The 20,270-nt window shown below is 38.5% G+C and overlaps 1 protein-coding gene across 2 annotated transcripts in view; it reads right to left on the bottom strand.

The window, feature by feature from the left end:
* The window catches only part of CHEK1 (checkpoint kinase 1), a 33,264-nt gene extending 16,113 nt beyond the window's left edge, over positions 1-17,151 (bottom strand). The window contains exons 1-5 of one of the 2 annotated variants that reach the window (XM_043579743.1): positions 16,406-17,151; positions 15,612-15,696; positions 14,312-14,535; positions 13,038-13,102; positions 12,879-12,948 (exon numbers count right to left, since the gene is read on the bottom strand). In XM_043579743.1, the coding sequence (XP_043435678.1) occupies positions 12,879-12,948; positions 13,038-13,102; positions 14,312-14,535; positions 15,612-15,676 (424 nt within the window). In that variant the 5' untranslated portion in view covers positions 15,677-15,696; positions 16,406-17,151. The remainder of the gene's footprint in view (positions 1-12,878; positions 12,949-13,037; positions 13,103-14,311; positions 14,536-15,611; positions 15,697-16,405) is intronic. The other variant, XM_043579744.1, reaches the window with a different exon arrangement.
* Positions 17,152-20,270: the final 3,119 nt, after the last annotated feature.

Here is a 20,270-nt window from a genome sequence, read left to right as displayed (position 1 = left end):
AAAAAAAAATAAAAAAGATGATTAAATATTGAATAGAAACAAAAGAATGTTTACAGAATATGCAGGATGTGAGCATATCCCATTTACCCAATACTCAATTTAAGAACTTTCATATCTCCTTTGAAATCCCCTGTAATTAATTGGGGTGCCTGGGTGGCTCAGTCGGTTAAGCGTCCAACTTCGGCTCAGGTCATGATCTCGTGGTTTGGGAATTCGAGCCCAGCGTTGGGCTCTGTGCTGACAGCTCAGAGCCTGGAGCTTACTTTGGATTCTGTGTCTCCTTCTCTCTCTGCCCCTCCCCCACTTGTGCTCTGTCTCTATCAAAAATAAATAAATGTAAAAAAAAAAAAAAAAATTTGAAATGCCCTGTAATTACTTCCCTCAATTTCTTTCTTTCTCTACCTTCTCATAAGTAACCACCATTCTGATTTTGGTTTTAATATGCTTTTTTCCTGTAATTTTTCCCATATTTGTTTATTCTCAAATAATATGTTTTATTTTACATATTTTTGAACTTCCTATAAATAGAATCATACTGGTATAAATACTTCTATGAAACTTATATCCATGTCATTACTTGTACCTATAAATTATCCATTTCATAATTTATCTATTCTATTGTTGACAGATATTTAGGTTGTTTCCAGTTTTTTTGCTATTATAAACACCACTGCTTCGAGTGGTATACATATGTATAATGTTTAATTTTTGAAACCAAGTTGTTACGCAGGTGGTTGCTGTATTTTTATCTTATTATAATATGTATTATATGTTTTATATAATTTTTTATGTGCTTGAATTTATTTAAGTAAGCTCTATGCCCAATGTGAGGCTTGAATTCATCACTCTACAATCAAAAGTCACATGCTCTACTGACTGAGCCAGCCAGATGGGCCCCATGCCTGAATTTTTTTTAAGTTTTCATTAAAAGTAAAGATTTTTACACTATAAATACAATGGAAAAGGCTGAAAAATAAAGTCCACATGCATGTTAAAAAAGCATATATCTTATGATCTAACTTACGTTAATACATATATGGGTAAAGATATAGATGTCTCCTTTATCCTTACAACCCAAATAGATTCTTACTATCACCATTTTATAAGGAAGGAAAGTGGGGCAGAGAGAAGGCAAGCAACTTACCTAAGGCCATACACCTACTAGGAGGTGGCCTAGATTAACCCTACGTTCAAATGACTGTAAATCTCAAGCTGTTAAAAATATGCTATACTGCTTGTCACAGGTAGACACACAATTCTTCTTTCCCAGAGTGTTTTATTTAGCTAGAAACCTACATTTATTCAAAAAAGGACTTAATTTGTAAATGAAGAAGGGGAGGAATTGACTGTAATACCATCAAGGCTATTAGCATTCAAAAAGTAATGAAAATAGAATGATAACTGGAAGTTAAAGGAATTCTCCAGCATCTGAGACAAAACTTGGGAGAGAGGTACTGCCTGGGGCCTGGTCACAGAGAGTAAAAAAGCGGGGAGTGGACAAAAGCTGAAGACAGTGCTGGTGTGCCATTGCTGATCTGGGAGAACAGACTGGGTAGCTGGGCAGCACCATTTTCACCGATCCCGCGCATACGCACCTAGGAGCGTGCAACAATGCACCCCAGTAGGCTAGCAGCGCCATCTAGTGGAGATCGGAGCTGATACACTGAGCCCCGCCCAACTGGGCCAACTTCATTCTTCAAGAACAAAAGTCTCACAGCTGGCTTAGTTTATGGAGTATAAAGAGCTATATAGACTGACTTCTAGGGGAAAATGAAGCAATTTCAGTCCTACTTCAATCTGTTAGTAGGTTCATCTATTCAATTTTCTTTCTTTTTCTTTTTTTCTCTTTTACACTTCTTTTCTTTTTCTTGAATACAGAAAGAGAAAAAATTCATTTTTATTTTCAAATTTATTAAAAATATTTTTAATTCTTATTACTATAGTTTTTGCTTTTGTGTAAATTTTTTCATATTCTATTTTACTTCCATCATTTTATTTTAATCTACTTCAGTGTATTCACCTTTTCAAATTTTCAAACAATTTCCTTTTTCTCTTTTTCGTGAATGCAGAAAGAGAAAAACTTCATTTTTACTTTCAATTTCTATCAAAAATAGATTTTTAAAAATTTTTTACTTCATTTTTCACTTTTATGTAAATTATTTCAAATTCTATTTTACTTCCATCATTTTATTTTAGTCTACCACAGTGTATTCACTTGTTCAAACTTTTAAATGATTTCCTTTTTTTCCTCTTTTTCCTCTTTTTCGTTTCTTTTCTTTTTCTTGAATACAGAAAGACAAATTTCATTTTGTTTTTAATTTTTATTAAAAATATTTTTCTTTAATTTTTTTCTACTATATTCTTTACTTTTGTGTATATTTTTCAAATTCTGTTTTACTCCCCTCATCTCATTTTAGTCTACTTCAGTGTATTCTTTTCAAATTTTCAAACGATTTCCTTTTCTCCCCCCCCTCTTTTTTTCTGTAATCTGTCAAACCACTTTCAACACCCAACTAAAACACACCTAGGATCTAGCATCATTTATTCAATTTTTGTTTCTGTGCGTGTTTTTAATTTTTTAATTTTAACATTTTTTAATTTCAATTTTTCTACCTCATTAATTCATTTTCCGCCTTCAAAATGACAAAAGGAAGGAATTCACCCCAAAAGAAAGAGCACAAAGAAACGACAGCCAGGGATTTAACCAACACCGATATAAGCAAGATGTTTGAACCAGAATTTAGAATCACCATAATAAGAATACTAGCTGGAGTCAAAAATAGATTAGAATCCCTTTCTTTTTTTTTTTTTTAATTTTTTTTTTTCAACATTTATTTATTTTTGGGACAGAGAGAGACAGAGCATGAACGGCGGAGGGGCAGAGAGAGAGGGAGACACAGAATCGGAAACAGGCTCCAGGCTCTGAGCCATCAGCCCAGAGCCCGACGCGGGGCTCGAACTCATGGACTGTGAGATCGTGACCTGGCTGAAGTCGGATGCTTAACCGACTGCGCCACCCAGGCGCCCCTAGAATCCCTTTCTGCAGAGATAAAAGAAGTAAAAATAGCCAGAATGAAATTAAAAATGCTACAACTGAGCTGCAATCACGGATGGATGCAGCTGCGGCAAGGATGGATGAGGCAGAACAGAGAATCAGCAATATAGAGGACAAACTTATAGAGAATAATGAAGCAGAAAAAAAGAGGGAGACTAAGGTAAAAGAGCACGATTTAAGAATTAGAGATATCAGTGACTCATTAAAAAGGAACAACATCAGAATCATAGGGGTCCCAGAGAAGGAAGAGAGAGAAATAGGGGTAGAAGGGTTATGTGAGCAAATCACAGTGGAAAACTTTCCTAACCTGGGGAAAGACACAGACATCAAAATCCAGGAAGCACAGAGGACCCCCATTAGATTCAACAAAAACCGACCATCAACAAGGCATATCATAGTCAAATTCACAAAATACTCTGGCAAGGAGAGAATCGTGAAAGCAGCAAGGGAAAAAAAGTCCCTAACCTACAAAGACAGACAGATCAGGTTTGCAGCAGACCTATCCACAGAAACTTGGCAGGCCAGAAAGGAGTGGCAGGATATATTCAGTGTGCTGAATCATAAAAATATGCAGCCAAGAATTCTTTATCTAGCAAGGCTGTCATTCAAAATAGAAGGAGAGATAAAAAGTTTCCCAGACAAACAAAAATTAAAGGTGTTTGTGACCACTAAACCAGCCCTTCAAGAAATTTTAAGGGGGACTCTCTGAGGGGAGAAAAGAAAGCAACAAAGATTAGAAAGGACCAGAGAACACCACCAGAAACTCCAACTCTACAAGCATCATCATGGCAATAAATTCATCTTTCAGTACTCACTCTAAACGTCAATGGACTCAATGCTCCAATCAAAAGACATAGGGTAACAGAATGGATAAGAAAAGAAGATCCATCTATATGCTGTTTACAAGAGACCCACTTTAGACCTAAAGACACCTTCAGATTGAAAATAAGGGGATGGAGAACCATCTGTCACGCTAATGGTCAACAAAAGAAAGCCGGAGTAACCATACTTCTATCAAACAATCTGGACTTTAAAATAAAGGCTGTATCAAGAGATGCAGAAGGGCATTATATCACAATCAAGGGGTCTATCCACCAGGAAGAACTAACAATTATGCACCAAATGTGAAAGCACCCAAATATATAAATCAATTAATCACAAACATAAACTCATCGATAGTAATACCATAATAGTAGGAGACTTCAACACCCCATTCACAGCAATGAACAGATCATCTCATCAAAAAATCAACAAGGAAACAATGGCTTTGAATGACACACTGGACCAGATGGACTTAACAGATATATTCAGAACATTTTATCCTAAAGCAGCAGAATATACATTCTTCTCCAGTGCACATGGAACATTCTCCAGAATAGACCATATACTGGGACACAAATCAGCCCTAAGTAAATACAAAACGATTGAGTCATACCTTGCATATTTTCAGACCACAACGCTATGAAACTCGAAATCAACCACAAGAAAAATCTGGAAAGGTAACAAATACTTGGAGACTAAAGAACATCCTACTAAAGAATGAATGGGCTAACCAAGATAAAGAGGAAATTAAAGAGTACATGGAAGTCGATGAAAATGGTAACACCACAACCCAAAACCTCTGGGATGCAGCAAAGGCAGTCATAAGAGGAAAGTATATAGCAATCCAGGCCTTCCTAAAGAAAGAAGAAAGATCTCAGATACACAACCTAACCTTATGTTTTAAGGAGCTGGAAAAAGAATAGCAAATAAAACCCAAAACCAGCAGAAGACAGGAAACAATAAAGTTTATAGCAGAAATGAATGCTATCGAAACCAAAAAAACAGTAGAACAGATCAATGAAACCAGAAGCTGGTTCTTTGAAAGAATTAACAAAATTGATTAACCACTAGCCAGTTTGATCAAAAAGAAAAAGGAAAGGACCCAAATAAATAAAATCAAGAATGAAAGAGGAGAGATCACAACCAACACAGCAGAAATAAAAACAATAATAAGAGAATATTAAGAGCAATTATATGCCAATAAAATGGGCAATCTGGAAGAAACAAATTCCTAGAAACATATACACTACCAAAACTGAAACAGGAAGAAATAGAAAATTTGAACACACCCATAACCAGTAAGGAAATCGAATTAGTAATCTAAAATCTGCCAAAAAACAAGAGTCCAGGGCCAGATGGCTTTCCAGGGGAATTCTACCAAACATTTAAGGAAGAGTTAACACTTATTCTCTTGAAGCTGTTCCAAAAAATAGAAATGGAAGGAAAACTTCCAAACTTTCTATGAAGCCAGCATTACCTTGATTCCAAAACCAGACAGAGACCCCACTAAAAAGGAGAACTACAGACCAATTTCCCTGATGTACATGGAAGCAAAAATACTCAACAAGATATTAGGCAACCGGCTCCAACAATACATTAAAAAAATTATTCACCACGCCCAAATGGGATTTATACCTGGAATGCAGGGCTGGTTCAATATCTGCAAAAACAATTAACGTGATTCATCACATAAATAAAAGAAAGGACAAGAACCATAGGATCCTCTCAATAGATGCAGAGAAAGCATTTGACAAAATACAGCATCCTTTCTTGATAAAAACCCTCAAGAAAGTAGGGATAGAAGGAGCATACCTTGAGATCATAAAAGCCATATATGAACAACCCAATGCTAATATTCTCAATGGGGAAAAACTGACAGCTTTCCCCCTAAGGTCACGAACAAGACCAGGATGTCGACTCTCGCCACTGTTATTCAACATAGTATTGGAAGTTTTAGCCTCTGCAGTCAGACAACACAAAGAAATAAAACGCATCCAAATCAGCCAGGAGGAGGTCAAACTTTCACTCTTCACAGATGACATGATACTCTATATGGAAAACCTAAAAGATTCCACCAAAAAACTGCTAGAATTGATTCATGAATTCAGCAAAGTTGCAGAATATAAAATCAACACACAGAAATCGGGTGCATTCCTATACACCAACAATGAAGCAACAGAAAGAGAAATCAAGGAATCAATCCCATTTACAGTTGCACCAAAAACCATAAAATATCTAGGAATAAATCTAACCAAAGAGGTGAAAAATCTATATGCTGAAAACTATAGAAAGCTTATGAAAGAAATTGAAGAAGACACAAAAAAATGGAAAAAGATTCCATGCTCCTGGATAGGAAGAACAAATGTTGTTAAAATGTCGATACCCAAAGCAATCTACATATTCAATGCAATCCCTATCAAAATAACACCAGCATTCTTCACAGAGCTGGAATAATCCTAAAATTTGTATGGAACCAGAAAAGACCCCGAATAGCCAAAGCAATCCTGAAAAAGAAAACCAAAGCAGGAGGCATCACAATCCCAGACTTAAAGCTATACTACAAAGCTGTAATCATCAAGACAGTATGGTACTGGCACAAGAACAGACACTCAGATCAATGGAACAGAATAGAGAACCCAGAAAGGGACCCACAAACGTATGGCCACCTAATCTTTGACAAAGCAGGAAAGAATATCCAATGGAATCAAGACAGTCTCTTCCGCAAGTGGTGCTGGGAAAACTGGACAGCGACATGCAAAAGAATGAACCTGGACCACTTTCTTACACCATACGCAAAAATAAACTCAAAATGGATGAAAGACCTCAATGTAAGACAGGAAGCCATCAAAATCCTTGAGGAGAAAGCAGGAAAAAACCTCTTTGATCTTGGCTGCAGCAACTTCTTACTCAACACGTCTCCTTAAGCAAGGGAAACAAAAACAAAAATGAACTACTGGGACCTCATCAAAATAAAAAGCTTCTGCACAGTGAAGAAAACAATCAGCAAAACTAAAAGGCAACCGACAGAATGGGAGAAGATTTTTGCAAATGACATATCAGATAAAGGTTTAGTATCCAAAATCTATAAAGAACTTATCAAACTCAACACCCAAAAAACAAATAATCCAGTGAAGACATGGGCAAAAGACATGAATACACTCCTCCAAAGACGACATTCAAATGGCCAACTGTCACATAAAAAAATGCTCAACATCACTCATCATCAGGGAAATACAAATCAAGACCACAATGAGATACCACCTTACACCTGTCAGAAAGGCTAACATTAACAATTCAAGCAACAACAGATGTTGGTGAGGATGCATAGAAAAAGGATCTCTTTTGCATTGTTGGTGGGAATGCAAGCTGATGCAGCCAGTCTGGAAAACAGTATGGAGATTCCTCAAAAAACTAAAAATAGAACTACCTTATGACCCAGCAATTGCACTACTAGGCATTTATCCACAGGATACAAGTGTGCTGTTTTGAAGGGACATATGCACCCCCATGTTTATAATAGCACTATCAACAATAGCCAAAGTATGGAAAGAGCCCAAATGTCCATCGATGGATGAATGCATAAAGAAAATGTGGTGTATATATATATATATATATATATATATACACAATGGAGTATTACTCAGCAATCAAAAAGAATGAAATCCTGCCATTTGCAATTACGTGGGTGGAACTGGAGGGTATTATGCTAAGTGAAATTAGAGAAAGACAAATATCATATGACTTCACTCATATGAGGACTTTAAGACAGAGAACAGATGAATATCAGGAAAGGGAAACAAAAATAATATAAAAACAGGGAGGATGACAAAACAGAAGAGACTCATAAATATGGAGAACAAAGTGAGGGTTACTGGAGGGGTTGTGGGAGGGGAGATGGGCTAAATGGGTAAGGGGCACTAAGGAATCTACTCCTGAAATTATTGTTGCACTATATGCTAACTAATTTGGATGTAAATTTAAAAAATAAAAAATAAAATTTAAAAAAAAAATAAATAAATAAAGGAATTCTCCAGCTGTGCTCTCATTTCTTGGGACTCATCAATCAACGATTCTGTTCCTTTTTTCCCATACACCAAATTCTCGAAATGTCTAAATGTTTGCTATGTGCCTTAAGAAGCTACTTGCAAAAGGCTAAATAACCAAAGGAGGATCTTAGGTAGCTAGGTAGGTGGGTTAATAAAAGGATATCAAAAAGATATTCACCAAAACTTAACAGTGGTTATAACTGACTGATGGATTTCTGGTGATTTTTTACCTTTTTCTTTATGTTTTTCATCTTACTTCATGATTAACTTTTATCTTTATAAAGAAAAACACCCAATATTTTTAGCTTGGAAACAAAGCTTTCCTATTCCAAATATTTACATCTCCATTACTTATTAAATAAACTGGCTTTTCTTAGCTTATCTCCTTGTATGAAGGTCAATTACAGAGTTCAGGAAAATGTTAGGAGGCTGAAAAGAAAGTACAGTGACTTGTGAACAACACTGCCAGCAATACTAAATGTCAGGGTTGGACAAGATCTTAAAAATACTTTGGTCCAACTAGCCAAGCAATGTTTAAATTCTCTTTATAATATTCCCTGATAATTAATAATCTAGTGTTTGACTCTCATGTTATAAACTTATTACATTCCAAAGCAACCTATTCAATTTTTGGATAGGTCCAATACAGGGTCCATGCTTGCACTAATCCACTGCTTCTGTATAGTTTTCACCAACGTGTTCAGAAAAACTGTATTTAACCACTAGTAACGTTCTCCTGGGCTCCTTCAATTATTCCTTATTTTACATAGTTTGTGCCCCTTCCACCAGTCTCATCACTGTCCTGTAAAAGCACTTCAGTGATCTACATACCTTTTACAGTAGTGTCCCAGAACACCCATTATTTCCAGTATGGCCTCACTGAAGCAGTGTTGGAATGGTATCTTCCTCATTCTCAATATCACCCTAGTTTTCTACTGACTACATCACACAGGTGACTAATACGAAATGTTACTTGGTAAAAGTCTTTTTTAACCTGCTTTTCTACCAAAGATAATGTGATTCAACTAAACTTAGTTACTTTTCAAAATCTAAATCCTGAACTTTAGATTTTTCTGTCCTGGAAAAGTTAAACCTGACCCACTTCTCTGGCCTGCTGTATCCATTCATTCAATATTTTTGAAAGCCTACTATTGGCCAGGCACTATTCTAATGTACTAAATAACCATTAAACAAAACAGACAAAAATCACTGCCTCATGCTACAGACATTTCTGTCATCTTTTTTGATCCTGACTTAATAAGCTAACACTTTCACTATCCATCTCTCTCAGTTTTCATGACATCCATAAAATATAGCTAAACTCCTTGCATCTCTATCCAAATAACAGATTAAAAAAAACAAACAAGGGCTCCTGGGTGGCTCAGTTGGTTAAGCGTCCAACTTCAGCTCAGGTCATGATCTCAGGGTTCATGAGTTAGAGTCTGCATTGGGTTCTACACTGATGAAAATGGATGCAGAAATTCTCAACAAAATACTAGCAAATTGAATCCAATAGTACATAGTTATTCTTGGACTAAAAGCATCCAATCAATGAATAGGATATACCATATTTGCAATCAATGAACATGATATACCATATTAATAAAAGAAAGGATAAGAACCATACGATCCTCTCAGTAGATGACAGAAAAAGCATTTCACAACATACAGCATCCATTCTTGATAAAAACCCTCAATAGGGGCACCTGGGTGGCTCAGTTGGCTGAGCAACTGACTTGATTTTGACCCAGGTCATGATCCCAGGGTTGTGGGATCAAGCCCCGTGTTGGGTTTTCTTGATAAAAACCCTCAATAGGGGCACCTGGGTGGCTCAGTTGGCTGAGCAACTGACTTGATTTTGACCCAGGTCATGATCCCAGGGTTGTGGGATCAAGCCCCGTGTTGGGTTTTATGCTGAGCATGGAGCCTACTTAAGATTCTCTCCCTCCCTCTGCCTCTCTCCCCTACTCGAGTTCTCTATCTAAAAAAACAAACAAGAAAACCCTTAAGAGGGGCGCCTGGGTGGCTCAGTCAGCTAAGCATCTGACTTCGGCTCAGGTCATGATCTCCGAGTTCATGAGTTCAAGCCCTGCATCAGGCTCTCTGCTGCCAGCACAGAGCCCACTTTGGATCCTCTGTCCCCCATTCCCTCTGCCCCTCCCCCACTTGCACTCGCTCTTTGTCTCTCGTTCTCAAAAATAAACACTTAAAAAAAAAACACAAAACCTCAGTGAAGTAGGGATAGAGGGAACATACCTCAACATCATAAAAACCATACATGAAAGACCCACAGCCAATATAATCCTCAGTGGGGAAAAACTGAGAGCTTTCTTCCTAAGATCAGGAACAAGACAAGGATGTCTACTATCTCCATTGTTATTTAACATAATACAAGAAATCCTAGCTTCAGCAATCAGACAACAAAAAGAAATAATAGGCATCCAAATCAGCAAGGAAGAAGTCAAACTTTCACTATTTGCAGATGACATGATATTCTATGTAGAAACCCGAATGATGCCACTGAAAAATTGTTAGAACTGACACATGGATTCAGTAAAGTTGCAGGATACAAAATCAACGTACAGAAATCTGATACATTTCTATACACCAATAAAGAAGCAACAGAAAGAGGAATCAAGAAATCAATCCCATTTACAATTGCACCAAAACCCATAAGAATACACCTAACCAAAGAGGTAAAAGATCTGTACACTGAAAACTACAGAACACATATGAAATAAACTGAAGATGACACAAAGAAACAGAAAAACATTACATGCTCATGGATTGGAAGAACAAATATTCTTTGCAGAGCTACAGCAAACAATCCTAAAACCACAAACAACCCCAAATAGCCAAAGCAATGTTGAAAAAGAAAAGCAAAGCTGGAGACATCACAATTCTGGACTTCAAGTTATATTACAAAGCTGTAATCATTAAGACTGAATGGTACTGGCACAAAAACAGACACATGGATCAATGGAACAGAACAGATAACCCAGAAATAGACCCACAACTATACGGTCAACTAATCTTCAACAAAGCAGAAAAGAACATCCAGTGAAAAAAGATGGTCTCTTCAACAAATGATATTGGGAAAACGGGACAGCAACCTGTAGAAGAATGAACCTGGACTACTTTCTTACATCATATACAAAAATAAATTCAAAATGGATCAAAGACCTAAATGTGAGACAGGAAACCATCAAAATCCTAGAGGAGAACACAGGCAACAACCTCTTTGATTTCAGTCATAACAACCTCTTATGAGACACATCACCAGAGGCAACGGAAACAAAAGCAAACATGAATTACTGAGACTTCATCAAGATAAACAGTTTCTGCACAGAAAATAAATTGTTTCTGCACAGAAAATAAATTGTTTCTGCACAGAAAAAAATCAACAAAACTAAAAGACAACCTTTGGAATGGGAGAAGATATTTCCAAATGACATATCTGATAAAGGGTTATTAATAACATCCAAAATCTATAAAGAACTTTTCAAACTTGGGCCTCAGTCAGTTGAGCATCTATCTGACTCTTGATTTTGGCTCAGGTCATGATCTCATGGTTTGTGAGATCAAGCCCTACTGTAAGTGCAGGGCCTGCTTGGGATTCTCTCCCTCTCTCTCTCTCTGCCCTTCCCCTGATCACTCAAGCTCTCTCTCAAAATAAATACATAAACATTAAAAAAAAAAAAAAAAAAAAAGAGCTTACCAAACTCAACACTCAAAAATCAAATAATCCAGCTAAGAAATAGGCAGAAGCCATGAACAGACATTTCTCCAAAGAAGACATACAGATGGCTAACAAACATGAAACGATACTCAACATCACTCATCATCAGGAAAATAGAAATCAGAGCTGCAATGAGATATCACCTCACACCTGTCAGAATGGCTAAAATGAACAACACAGGAAATAACAGATGTTGGCCAGGATGAAGAGAAAGAGAAACCTTCTTACACTGTGGGTGGGAATGTAAACTAGTGCAGCCACTCTAGAAAACAGTATGGCGGTTCCTCAAAAAGTTCAAAAAAGAACTACCCTATGATCCAGCAACTGCACTACTAGGTATTTACCCTAAGGATACAAAAACACTGATTCGAAGGGACACATGCACCCTGATGTTTATAGCAGCATCTTCAACAATAGCCAAGATATGGAAACAGCCCAAGTGTTCATCAACAGATGAATGAATAAAGTTGTGGTATACATATACACTGGAATATTACTCGGCCATAAAAAAGAATCAATGTCAATCAATCTTCAATGACATGAATGGAACTAGAATGTATTATGCTAAGCAAAATAAGTCAATCAGAGAAAGACAAATACCATACGATTTCACTCATATGTGGACTTTAAGAAATGAATCAGATAAACATAAGGAAAAAAAAGAAGAGAGGCAAACCATAAAACAGACACTTAACCATACAAAACAAACTGAGGATTGCTGGAGGGGAGGTTGGGCTGTGAGATGGGTTAAATGGGTGATGGGTATTAAGGAAGGCACTTGTTATGATAAGCACTGGGGGTTGTATGTAAGTGATGAATCACTAAATTTTACTCCTGAAACTAATATTATACTATGTTAACTAACTGGAATTTAAATACAAACTTGAAAAAAAAAATTAACTAACTAACTAACTAGAACAAACAGGATAAGGCTATAGTCCAGGGTATTCCAACATAAACTTTCCTTTATTAATTCACTGAAGAGTTAAGACTATTCATACAGTTATTCATTTAGTGAGCTAACCCTGCATCTAGATTAGATTTCTCTATCTCATCTACAACTATATCAGGAAGGGCTTGTAAAATATACTGAGTGTCTCAAATTTCCTACACTTTTCAGATTTTTTGCCGTAAATTTTCAATAATGCAAAAGCTTCAACTCTGCCTTGTATAGATTAAAATAATTTAGGCAACAGTGACAAAATGCTATACCTACCCCTTTCATCCAATAGGAGATTTTCTGGCTTAATATCCCTGTGAGTTATCCCAATACCATGTAGATAAACCTAAAAGAGAAACAGAGAGAGGCATACTTTGGTAACTTACTTCATTCATATTAATTTTATGTAAAAGGAAAAGAAACAACTGTACTTACCACCCCTGCCATGAGTTGATGGAAGAACCTTTGAGCATCTTGTTCAGGCATGCCTATGTCTGGCTCTATAAGAATTAATAATGAAAGTTAGCCTGCCATGTAAACATAATCAGGCAGCAACCACAGTCTCCTAAATCAAAGCTTAGACATTTGTGATTGTATACTGACAAACAGAATCTTACGCTAGCAACTAAGACTCTAGTGTCCGTTAATTCACATGGTACTTAATTAACTCACATTCCCCATCTGTTATGTGGCAAAGATAAAATAACATCACAGGAAAACTACAGAGAGAAACTATTATCCAGACCAAGAATGCAAGCCATACCTTGAAAGCCTCTGATTATCTTACACTAATCATGATTTATTTGGTATCTTTCCAATTCTCCCCTAATTTCTTCTAAATGCTCTGACATTGTTTTCCTCATCGCTAAAATGTAATTGCCAAAGTATAAGCCTGGGCAAACATAAACTAATATCACCAAATATTGAACAACAAAATGAAACTTCATCTAATCCCTCATACTACAAAGCTATGAAAGTTCCTTTAGGAAATACAGTTTTATTAAAAAATTACAGTTTTATTAAAAAATGTTCTATTGTCAGTTTTCTTTTTATACTTTGATCTCTGTCTTTACCTCTTGATTTCTTTTACACTGAACTCTCTCCTGAGATACATACTGGAGATTCTAAATAATCAGTTTTTAACTGTGAAAACAATAGCTGTAGATAATAAATTTAGACCCACATAATATATTTTTACGTACTTCTCAGTGTTCTGAAACATCAAGCCTTTGAATCTACATAGAATGCTGAAAGTAGCGAGTACAGAATTTACTAAATATAGGTAAAGCAATTCTAAAAAGTTCTCAAGTTATTTCACTGAAACAAAAAAGAACAAATATAACAACATGCTATTATTTTGGCTCTGTAAATGTATGCAATGATTTCATGTAACTGGAATGTCTATAAAGAAAAATCACTGTATAGGTAAAACAATACTTCACCATGAGATTAGTTTATCATTCTTAAACTCTAGAAAACAGCAACCCTAACCAAAATCACATGTACAGTTTGGGAAAAAGGTTCTCCTTGATGAATCTATATATACTTTAATGTATTAACATAATTTGCAAAAACAAGAAAACTTACTGTAATTTCCTTGTTGCATAAGCAGTTCTGAGTGGACAATGACCAAATAGCAGATCCAAGATTAAAAAACAAATTTAGAAACTTAATTAGTAGAATAGATATCTTAAATCTTATTTCCATACCTATTCTGTCAAAAAGTTCTCCTCCACTACAGTACTCCAGAAATAGATACTGGATATTGCCTTCTCTCCTGTGGCCATAGAATTTCACTACATTCTCATGATTTAACATTTTATTGATACAGATCTCCTTCTTAATATTTTCTGGACAGTCTATGGCACGTTTCATGTCTACAATCTTGACTGCAACTGCTTCTTCAGTTCTTCTATTCACAGCAAGTTGAACTCTAAAAAGGAAAACGAAGACATGTGAATTCTATTTAAGACTTCAAAAGATTAAATACTGACTTATCCAACAATTTTACCTTCCTTACTTTCTCCACCCGGTAAAAGCCAAGAAAATGGTTTCTGCCATGTTCTTAACAGACAGTACTCCTTTCTGAAATGTGATGTATGATGGCTAATGCTCTACAGAAGTCATTATGTTGTGTATCCAAAGGTTATTTAATAAACGCTTGATAAAGTAAACTAAAACGGACTAACAGTAATTCTAGGCCACATCACATATACACATGCTCTATTTATTTGATTTTAATAACGTTACCTAATATTTATTAACCTCATGCTATATATGCTTGTGCTAACTGATCTAAGCACCTATGGGGTAGGTACTATTATTGTCATGGTAGACCTGAGGAAACAAGATACATTAAGGAGCTTGCCTAAGAACACAAAACAATGTGTTAGTATGTAACAGAGTGAAAATCTGAAACCAGGTAGTCTGACTCCAGAGTCTGTTCATTTGCTCATTTAACCACTATGCTTAAAACCCAGCAAGGAATATGTGGGAGGAGAACCTGACTTCACAGGTCTCTTCCACTTCTTTACAGAAAAAAAAATTTTTAAAAAGGAAGAAAAAAATTGATCCTTACAAAATTTCACGCGGCTTTAGTTCCCAAAGGTCTTAGATTTCAAATGCAAAGATCTGTTCTCTGAGATGCCACTGTATTATAATAAACAACTCCTGGTGTGCCTAGGTGGGTCAGTTGGTTGAGCATCTGACTTGATTTCCACTCAGGTCATGATCCCAGGGTCGTGAGATCGAGCCTCAAGTTTGGGTCCACACTGGGCATAGAGCCTGTGTAAGATTCTCTCTCTTTCTCTCTCTCTCTCTCTCTCTCTCTCTCTCTCCCCCCGCCCCCCCCCCCCCCCCGCCTCTCAACCATGCTCGCTCCCTGTCTAAATAAATAAATGAAAACAAAATAGAATACACAACTCCAAAACAACAAATCTGTACTCAAACAAGACAACAGACAGAAAACGAAAGCAAGCGTGAAGGCAAGGTAAAAGGACTCAAACTCACTCTCCATAGGCACCTTCTCCCAGGGTTTGCACCAAGTCCCAGTCTTCCACAAAGGGCACTGCCATGACTCCAGGATGGATCACGGCTGTAAAAGGCAGGAACCCGGAAAAGACGGGGCTGAGGATAAGCTTCAACCATCTGCCACGATCCCTCAACGTAACTAACAGTTTGGTTTCCCCCTCCGCCTCACCCGTATTTTACCCAAGGCTCTCAAGCACCAGCAAGTATGCTAAATTCTGGCATGTTGTGGTGTAATTCACACTCCCCACTCCCACGCGAACCGAAGCTACAACCGCCGCCCTCAGGCCTCCGAGGAAATGCAGCGGCTGTGCTGAGAGGCTGGGGGCACAAATGCTTTGGGGGGGGGGGGTGACTGGGGAAGGGAAGGGGTGAGACAGGTGAAGGGCTGCGGGCTACAGGACAGGGTTTCCCGACGACGCCTGCCGCCCCTCCTCCCCCCTTGCTCAGCTCCAATTCCCACCCCCACGCCATCCAGAAGGCCGGGAGGAGCCTGGGGCGGGGCCAAACTGCCCCAAGAAGCGGAAGGAAGGGCTAGCTGGCCCTCGAGACGGCTGGCGCCCAAACCTTTGTGGTCCCCAGCAGGCAGAGAGGTAGTCTCTCCAATCCCTCTACAACAGGGTACCCCTGGTCCCAAACTCCTCCAGTCTCAGAAACCGCCCCTCCGCGGGAATCTCTGATCCACTTCGCTTGTCACCCATAACTTTCTCTCGCCATGCCCCTCTCAACGAATGTAGACCCCCGAAGTCCTTTTCCAGACTCCTTTCCAACCCTACCGGCTGCCTCTCCTCACCAGGCCGTCCTTTGCCCGCCACCACAGGAATCCAAATGCGGCGCTTTTCCCGCCAAAACTTTCCCGGCGTCACGCTGTCGCAAACGCGCGCACCCTTGCCGTAAAGCAGGAGAGCGCGCGTCTCCTACTGAGGCTGCTGTGAAGAGTGGCCTCTTCGGGAGGCCGGTACCCAGAGGTTGACCCCGAGGCGTGAGCGGGCCAGGTCCGGGTTACTTTAGAGTCGAGAGGAGACCCAGGCTGGAGAGGTTTAAGAACAGCCGAGCGCATCAACGCGAAGAATCTCCCGGCCCCAGTGCATGCAGGGTGTCCGGTGCGTGGCCCGCAGTCGGGCCGTCCTCGCGCTCCTGGGCGGAGCCGAAGTCCCCTCGGAGACCTGCACACACGCTGGGAGTGCGGGTCCTCGAGTACCCTCCCCGCTGCTCTGGGCCTGCCAGCATTGTGCGGATAGTATTCAGAAGTGTTGCCTCGGAAACTTTAAGAAGGGGTACAGATCAAACTAGAGCCGAGAAGCTAGAACAGCCGTTTCGAACAGATCCCGTGAAGAATGAAAGAACTTTGTGGCGGGAGCGAGAAGCACAGACTGGCCGCGCTGCGGGGTGGGGGGTGGAAAGGCATCCCTCGGAAGCAAGCGACACTTTGTACTGTGAGGGCGTGTCAGGATAGCCAGTTTTGCCTTGTGTCTCCAGACTCCAAAACACGACTTTAGCCCAGCCTTTCTGAAGGAACAGCATCTCCATAGCCTTAATTCTTCTATCCTCTTTTTCATTCTGTGTAAAAAAGACAGCTGGAGGCAAAGGGACTGTTTTGCCTCGTTTTTTACGATGCGTTATTTTAAAAGCAGAGTAACCAGTTTAAATGGGAAAGAAAATTCTTGGGCTAGGGACTTGCTTGAGAACAAAATAATGTGGAAAAACCGTAAGTGTTCCCCCTCGACAGTAAACTAGACTGGGAACTCAAGGTGCAGGCAAGATAATCTCCATTAAATTCTCCAGTTCTTATAACTGGGCTACACACCTCGAGTATAAAGCTCTTGATTGTGATACTGGTAATACAGTAAAATGAGTGTACATGTTACCCAAAAAAAGCACACACATGTTTTAAAGCAAAGTCCGGGGACAGAAAAACAAGGCCACAGCACTTCAAAGTGCTTGTTGGAGTTTTTAACCATGACATCAACAGTTTAGGCTTCATGGAATAAAGTAAGTTTTCCAGGTCATTTACTCCATTTTTGCACTGTGCTATAAACAAAGAATATGAAGAAAGGAAGAGGGGGGCCTACACAGTTCCTGTGTCTGGATGGAATTAAGCTATCTTAGCCTGAAAAATGAATAAGGTATACAGGTTTCAGGCAGAATACCAGTTAAAGAATGTGAGAGAATCAGTGCACACAATAGCCTCTGTTCCCTTCTGAAACCTTACTACAATAAATATTAAAACAACGATTTAATAATAGTAAAGTTTACTATTTTAAAATAGTAAATTTGTAACAAAAGGCAATAACCCACAAGAATGGAGTATGAAAAACAAAATTTTGGAAATCGGGAAGTTTTTAGATGAATGATAAAGATGAATCTTAAAACCAGCAATAAGAAAAGCAACTTGATTTACATCACAGAACTCCCAAAAGGCTCAAGTTGGGTTAGTGACACCAGGTAACTGAACGTGGAGATGAAGGTGGGGCTAAACAGGGCAGGCTGAAAGACTAAGAAGCCAAAAGAATTGGATCCCGTCCCTCCTTATATACCCAAGGAACTGCTCCTCCCCAAAGCTGGTACAAAACTTGAGAGGGTAAACCCTATCCTAACTGGAGAGCATCAGGCACAGTTAAAAACTTGGGTACCTTACTGAAAACAAAGGTATTAAGTTTATGTACTGAACCTCAAAGCCTTCTTGCCCCACCTTACTCCCAGAAATCTGCCAGCTAGGCATCCCTAAGACATACAGGCCTTCAGGAGGGAATCTAACCTATCTAAAAGATCTAAAAATACCAGTATCAGGGATCTCCTATGTAACAATTATGTAACAATGTAATTCTGTTCCTGTGTATCAACGTGACAACTCAGCCAGATCACAGGAGAGCAGCTGACATTCAGTAAGCCCCACCCCATATAGACCTTCCAATCAGCTTTTTAGGGCCCCACTTCCTAAGAAGAGCAGACAACCAAGAATTTGAAAAGGCCTTTAATATGAAGGATATTAAAACAAAGGAATATTTTTTTTAAAAAGCTCTTGGACATAAAAAAAAAAAATAGTAACAGCAGAAAAAAAAAGGAAACTAAATAGAAAGGTTAGAAAAAAAAGTTTAGGAAATCTCCCAGAAAAAAAAATAAAGATAGGAAACCAAGAGTACATATAAGAGTATCAGGAGACTAGGGACACCTGGGTGGCTCAGCCAGTTAAGCATCCAACTTCGGCTCAGGTCACAATCTCACAGTTTGTGAGTCCAAGGCCCACTCTGGGCTCTCTGCTGTCAGCACAGGGCCCACTTCAGATCGTCTATCGTCTTCTCTCTCTCTCTGCCCCTCTCCCGCTCTCAAAAATAAACATTAAAAAATGCTAACTAACTTGGATGTAAATTAAAAAAAAAAAAAGAAGAGTATCAGAAGACTAACCCAGTAAGTCCAACATCCAAATAATTTTCAGAAAGAGAAAAGGAGTTGAGAGAATACACAAATAAGTAAATTTCTTAGAACTGAAGAACTTGACTTTCCATACTTAAAAGTTTAAAGTACCCAGCACAATGGATGACCCATCCCCAAGTGCATCATTGGGAAAATTCCAAAATATTACATAAAAAGAGAGGTTCCTAATAGGCCTGTGGTGGGAATTGGAGGGAATGGACACATACGAAAAAATTGAGAATCAGAATAGCATTGCATTTCTCAACAACATTTAGAAGACAGAAAACAATGAATGGCCTATGCCTTCAAAATAATTCTAAGGAGGGGCTCTTGGGTGGCTCAGTTGGCTGAGCATCTGACTCCCGGTTTCAGCTCAGGTCATGATCTCACAGTTCATGGGGTCCAGCCCCACGTCAGGCTCTGTGCTGATGGTGCAGAGCCTGCTTGGGATTCCCTTTCTCCCTCTCTCTCTGCCACCCCGCTTCTTGCTTGCTTGGCTCTCTCTCAAAGAAATAAACTTAAAAATTAAAAAAAATAATCATTCTAAGGAAAAGTTTTCCCCAACCTGGACCTCTGTACTTGCCCAATTGAGTGTGACAAGAAACATGCAAGATCTATCTCCCACACATTTTCTCAGGAAGGTAAATAGAGGTGATAATCAAGAAGGAAATAGGAGATTAACACAATATGGAGGACCTACCAACCCAACAGGCCTAAGACGTAAACCAATCCAAACCACAACATACCAAAACAGAAGACATCCCCAAGAATGAATACCTAACAAGCTTGAACATATTGAAAGGAAGCTGGCACAAATGAAGGAGAGCTCGGGGAGAAATTAGTGTCAAGTACAAAATACAAATGAGAAAAGCTTTTTTCTCCAAAAAAGTTATGCGGAAGGAAAAAAAAAAAAAGCCGTAAAAGCATATATACCACATGGCCTAGTTGTGAAAAAACATAAAGTAAAAACTATTGAGCTATTGTAAATCATAACTAAAATATAGAACTTTAAAATGGTAAGAATCTGTGTGTCCATGGGAATAGCACCCTCAATTTCCACACCACCAAGTCAACAAATGATACCTAAAATTGAAAAACCAACACACAGCAAACTAAAGCAAGTTATTTAATGATAGGGAGGTAAGTAATGTGAGAATCAGCAGAGTTGAAAGTGGGGTCTCTGGGAGGTGGAAAACAGTGTTGTTGCTTTTTTTATAACTATCTTTT

The sequence above is a fragment of the Prionailurus bengalensis genome, chromosome D1 (genome assembly GCF_016509475.1).
Source record: "Prionailurus bengalensis isolate Pbe53 chromosome D1, Fcat_Pben_1.1_paternal_pri, whole genome shotgun sequence".
Taxonomy (NCBI): Eukaryota; Metazoa; Chordata; class Mammalia; order Carnivora; family Felidae; genus Prionailurus; species Prionailurus bengalensis.
The sequence above is the reverse complement of the archived record's forward strand: the minus strand, read 5'-3'. Positions and strand labels throughout refer to the sequence as shown.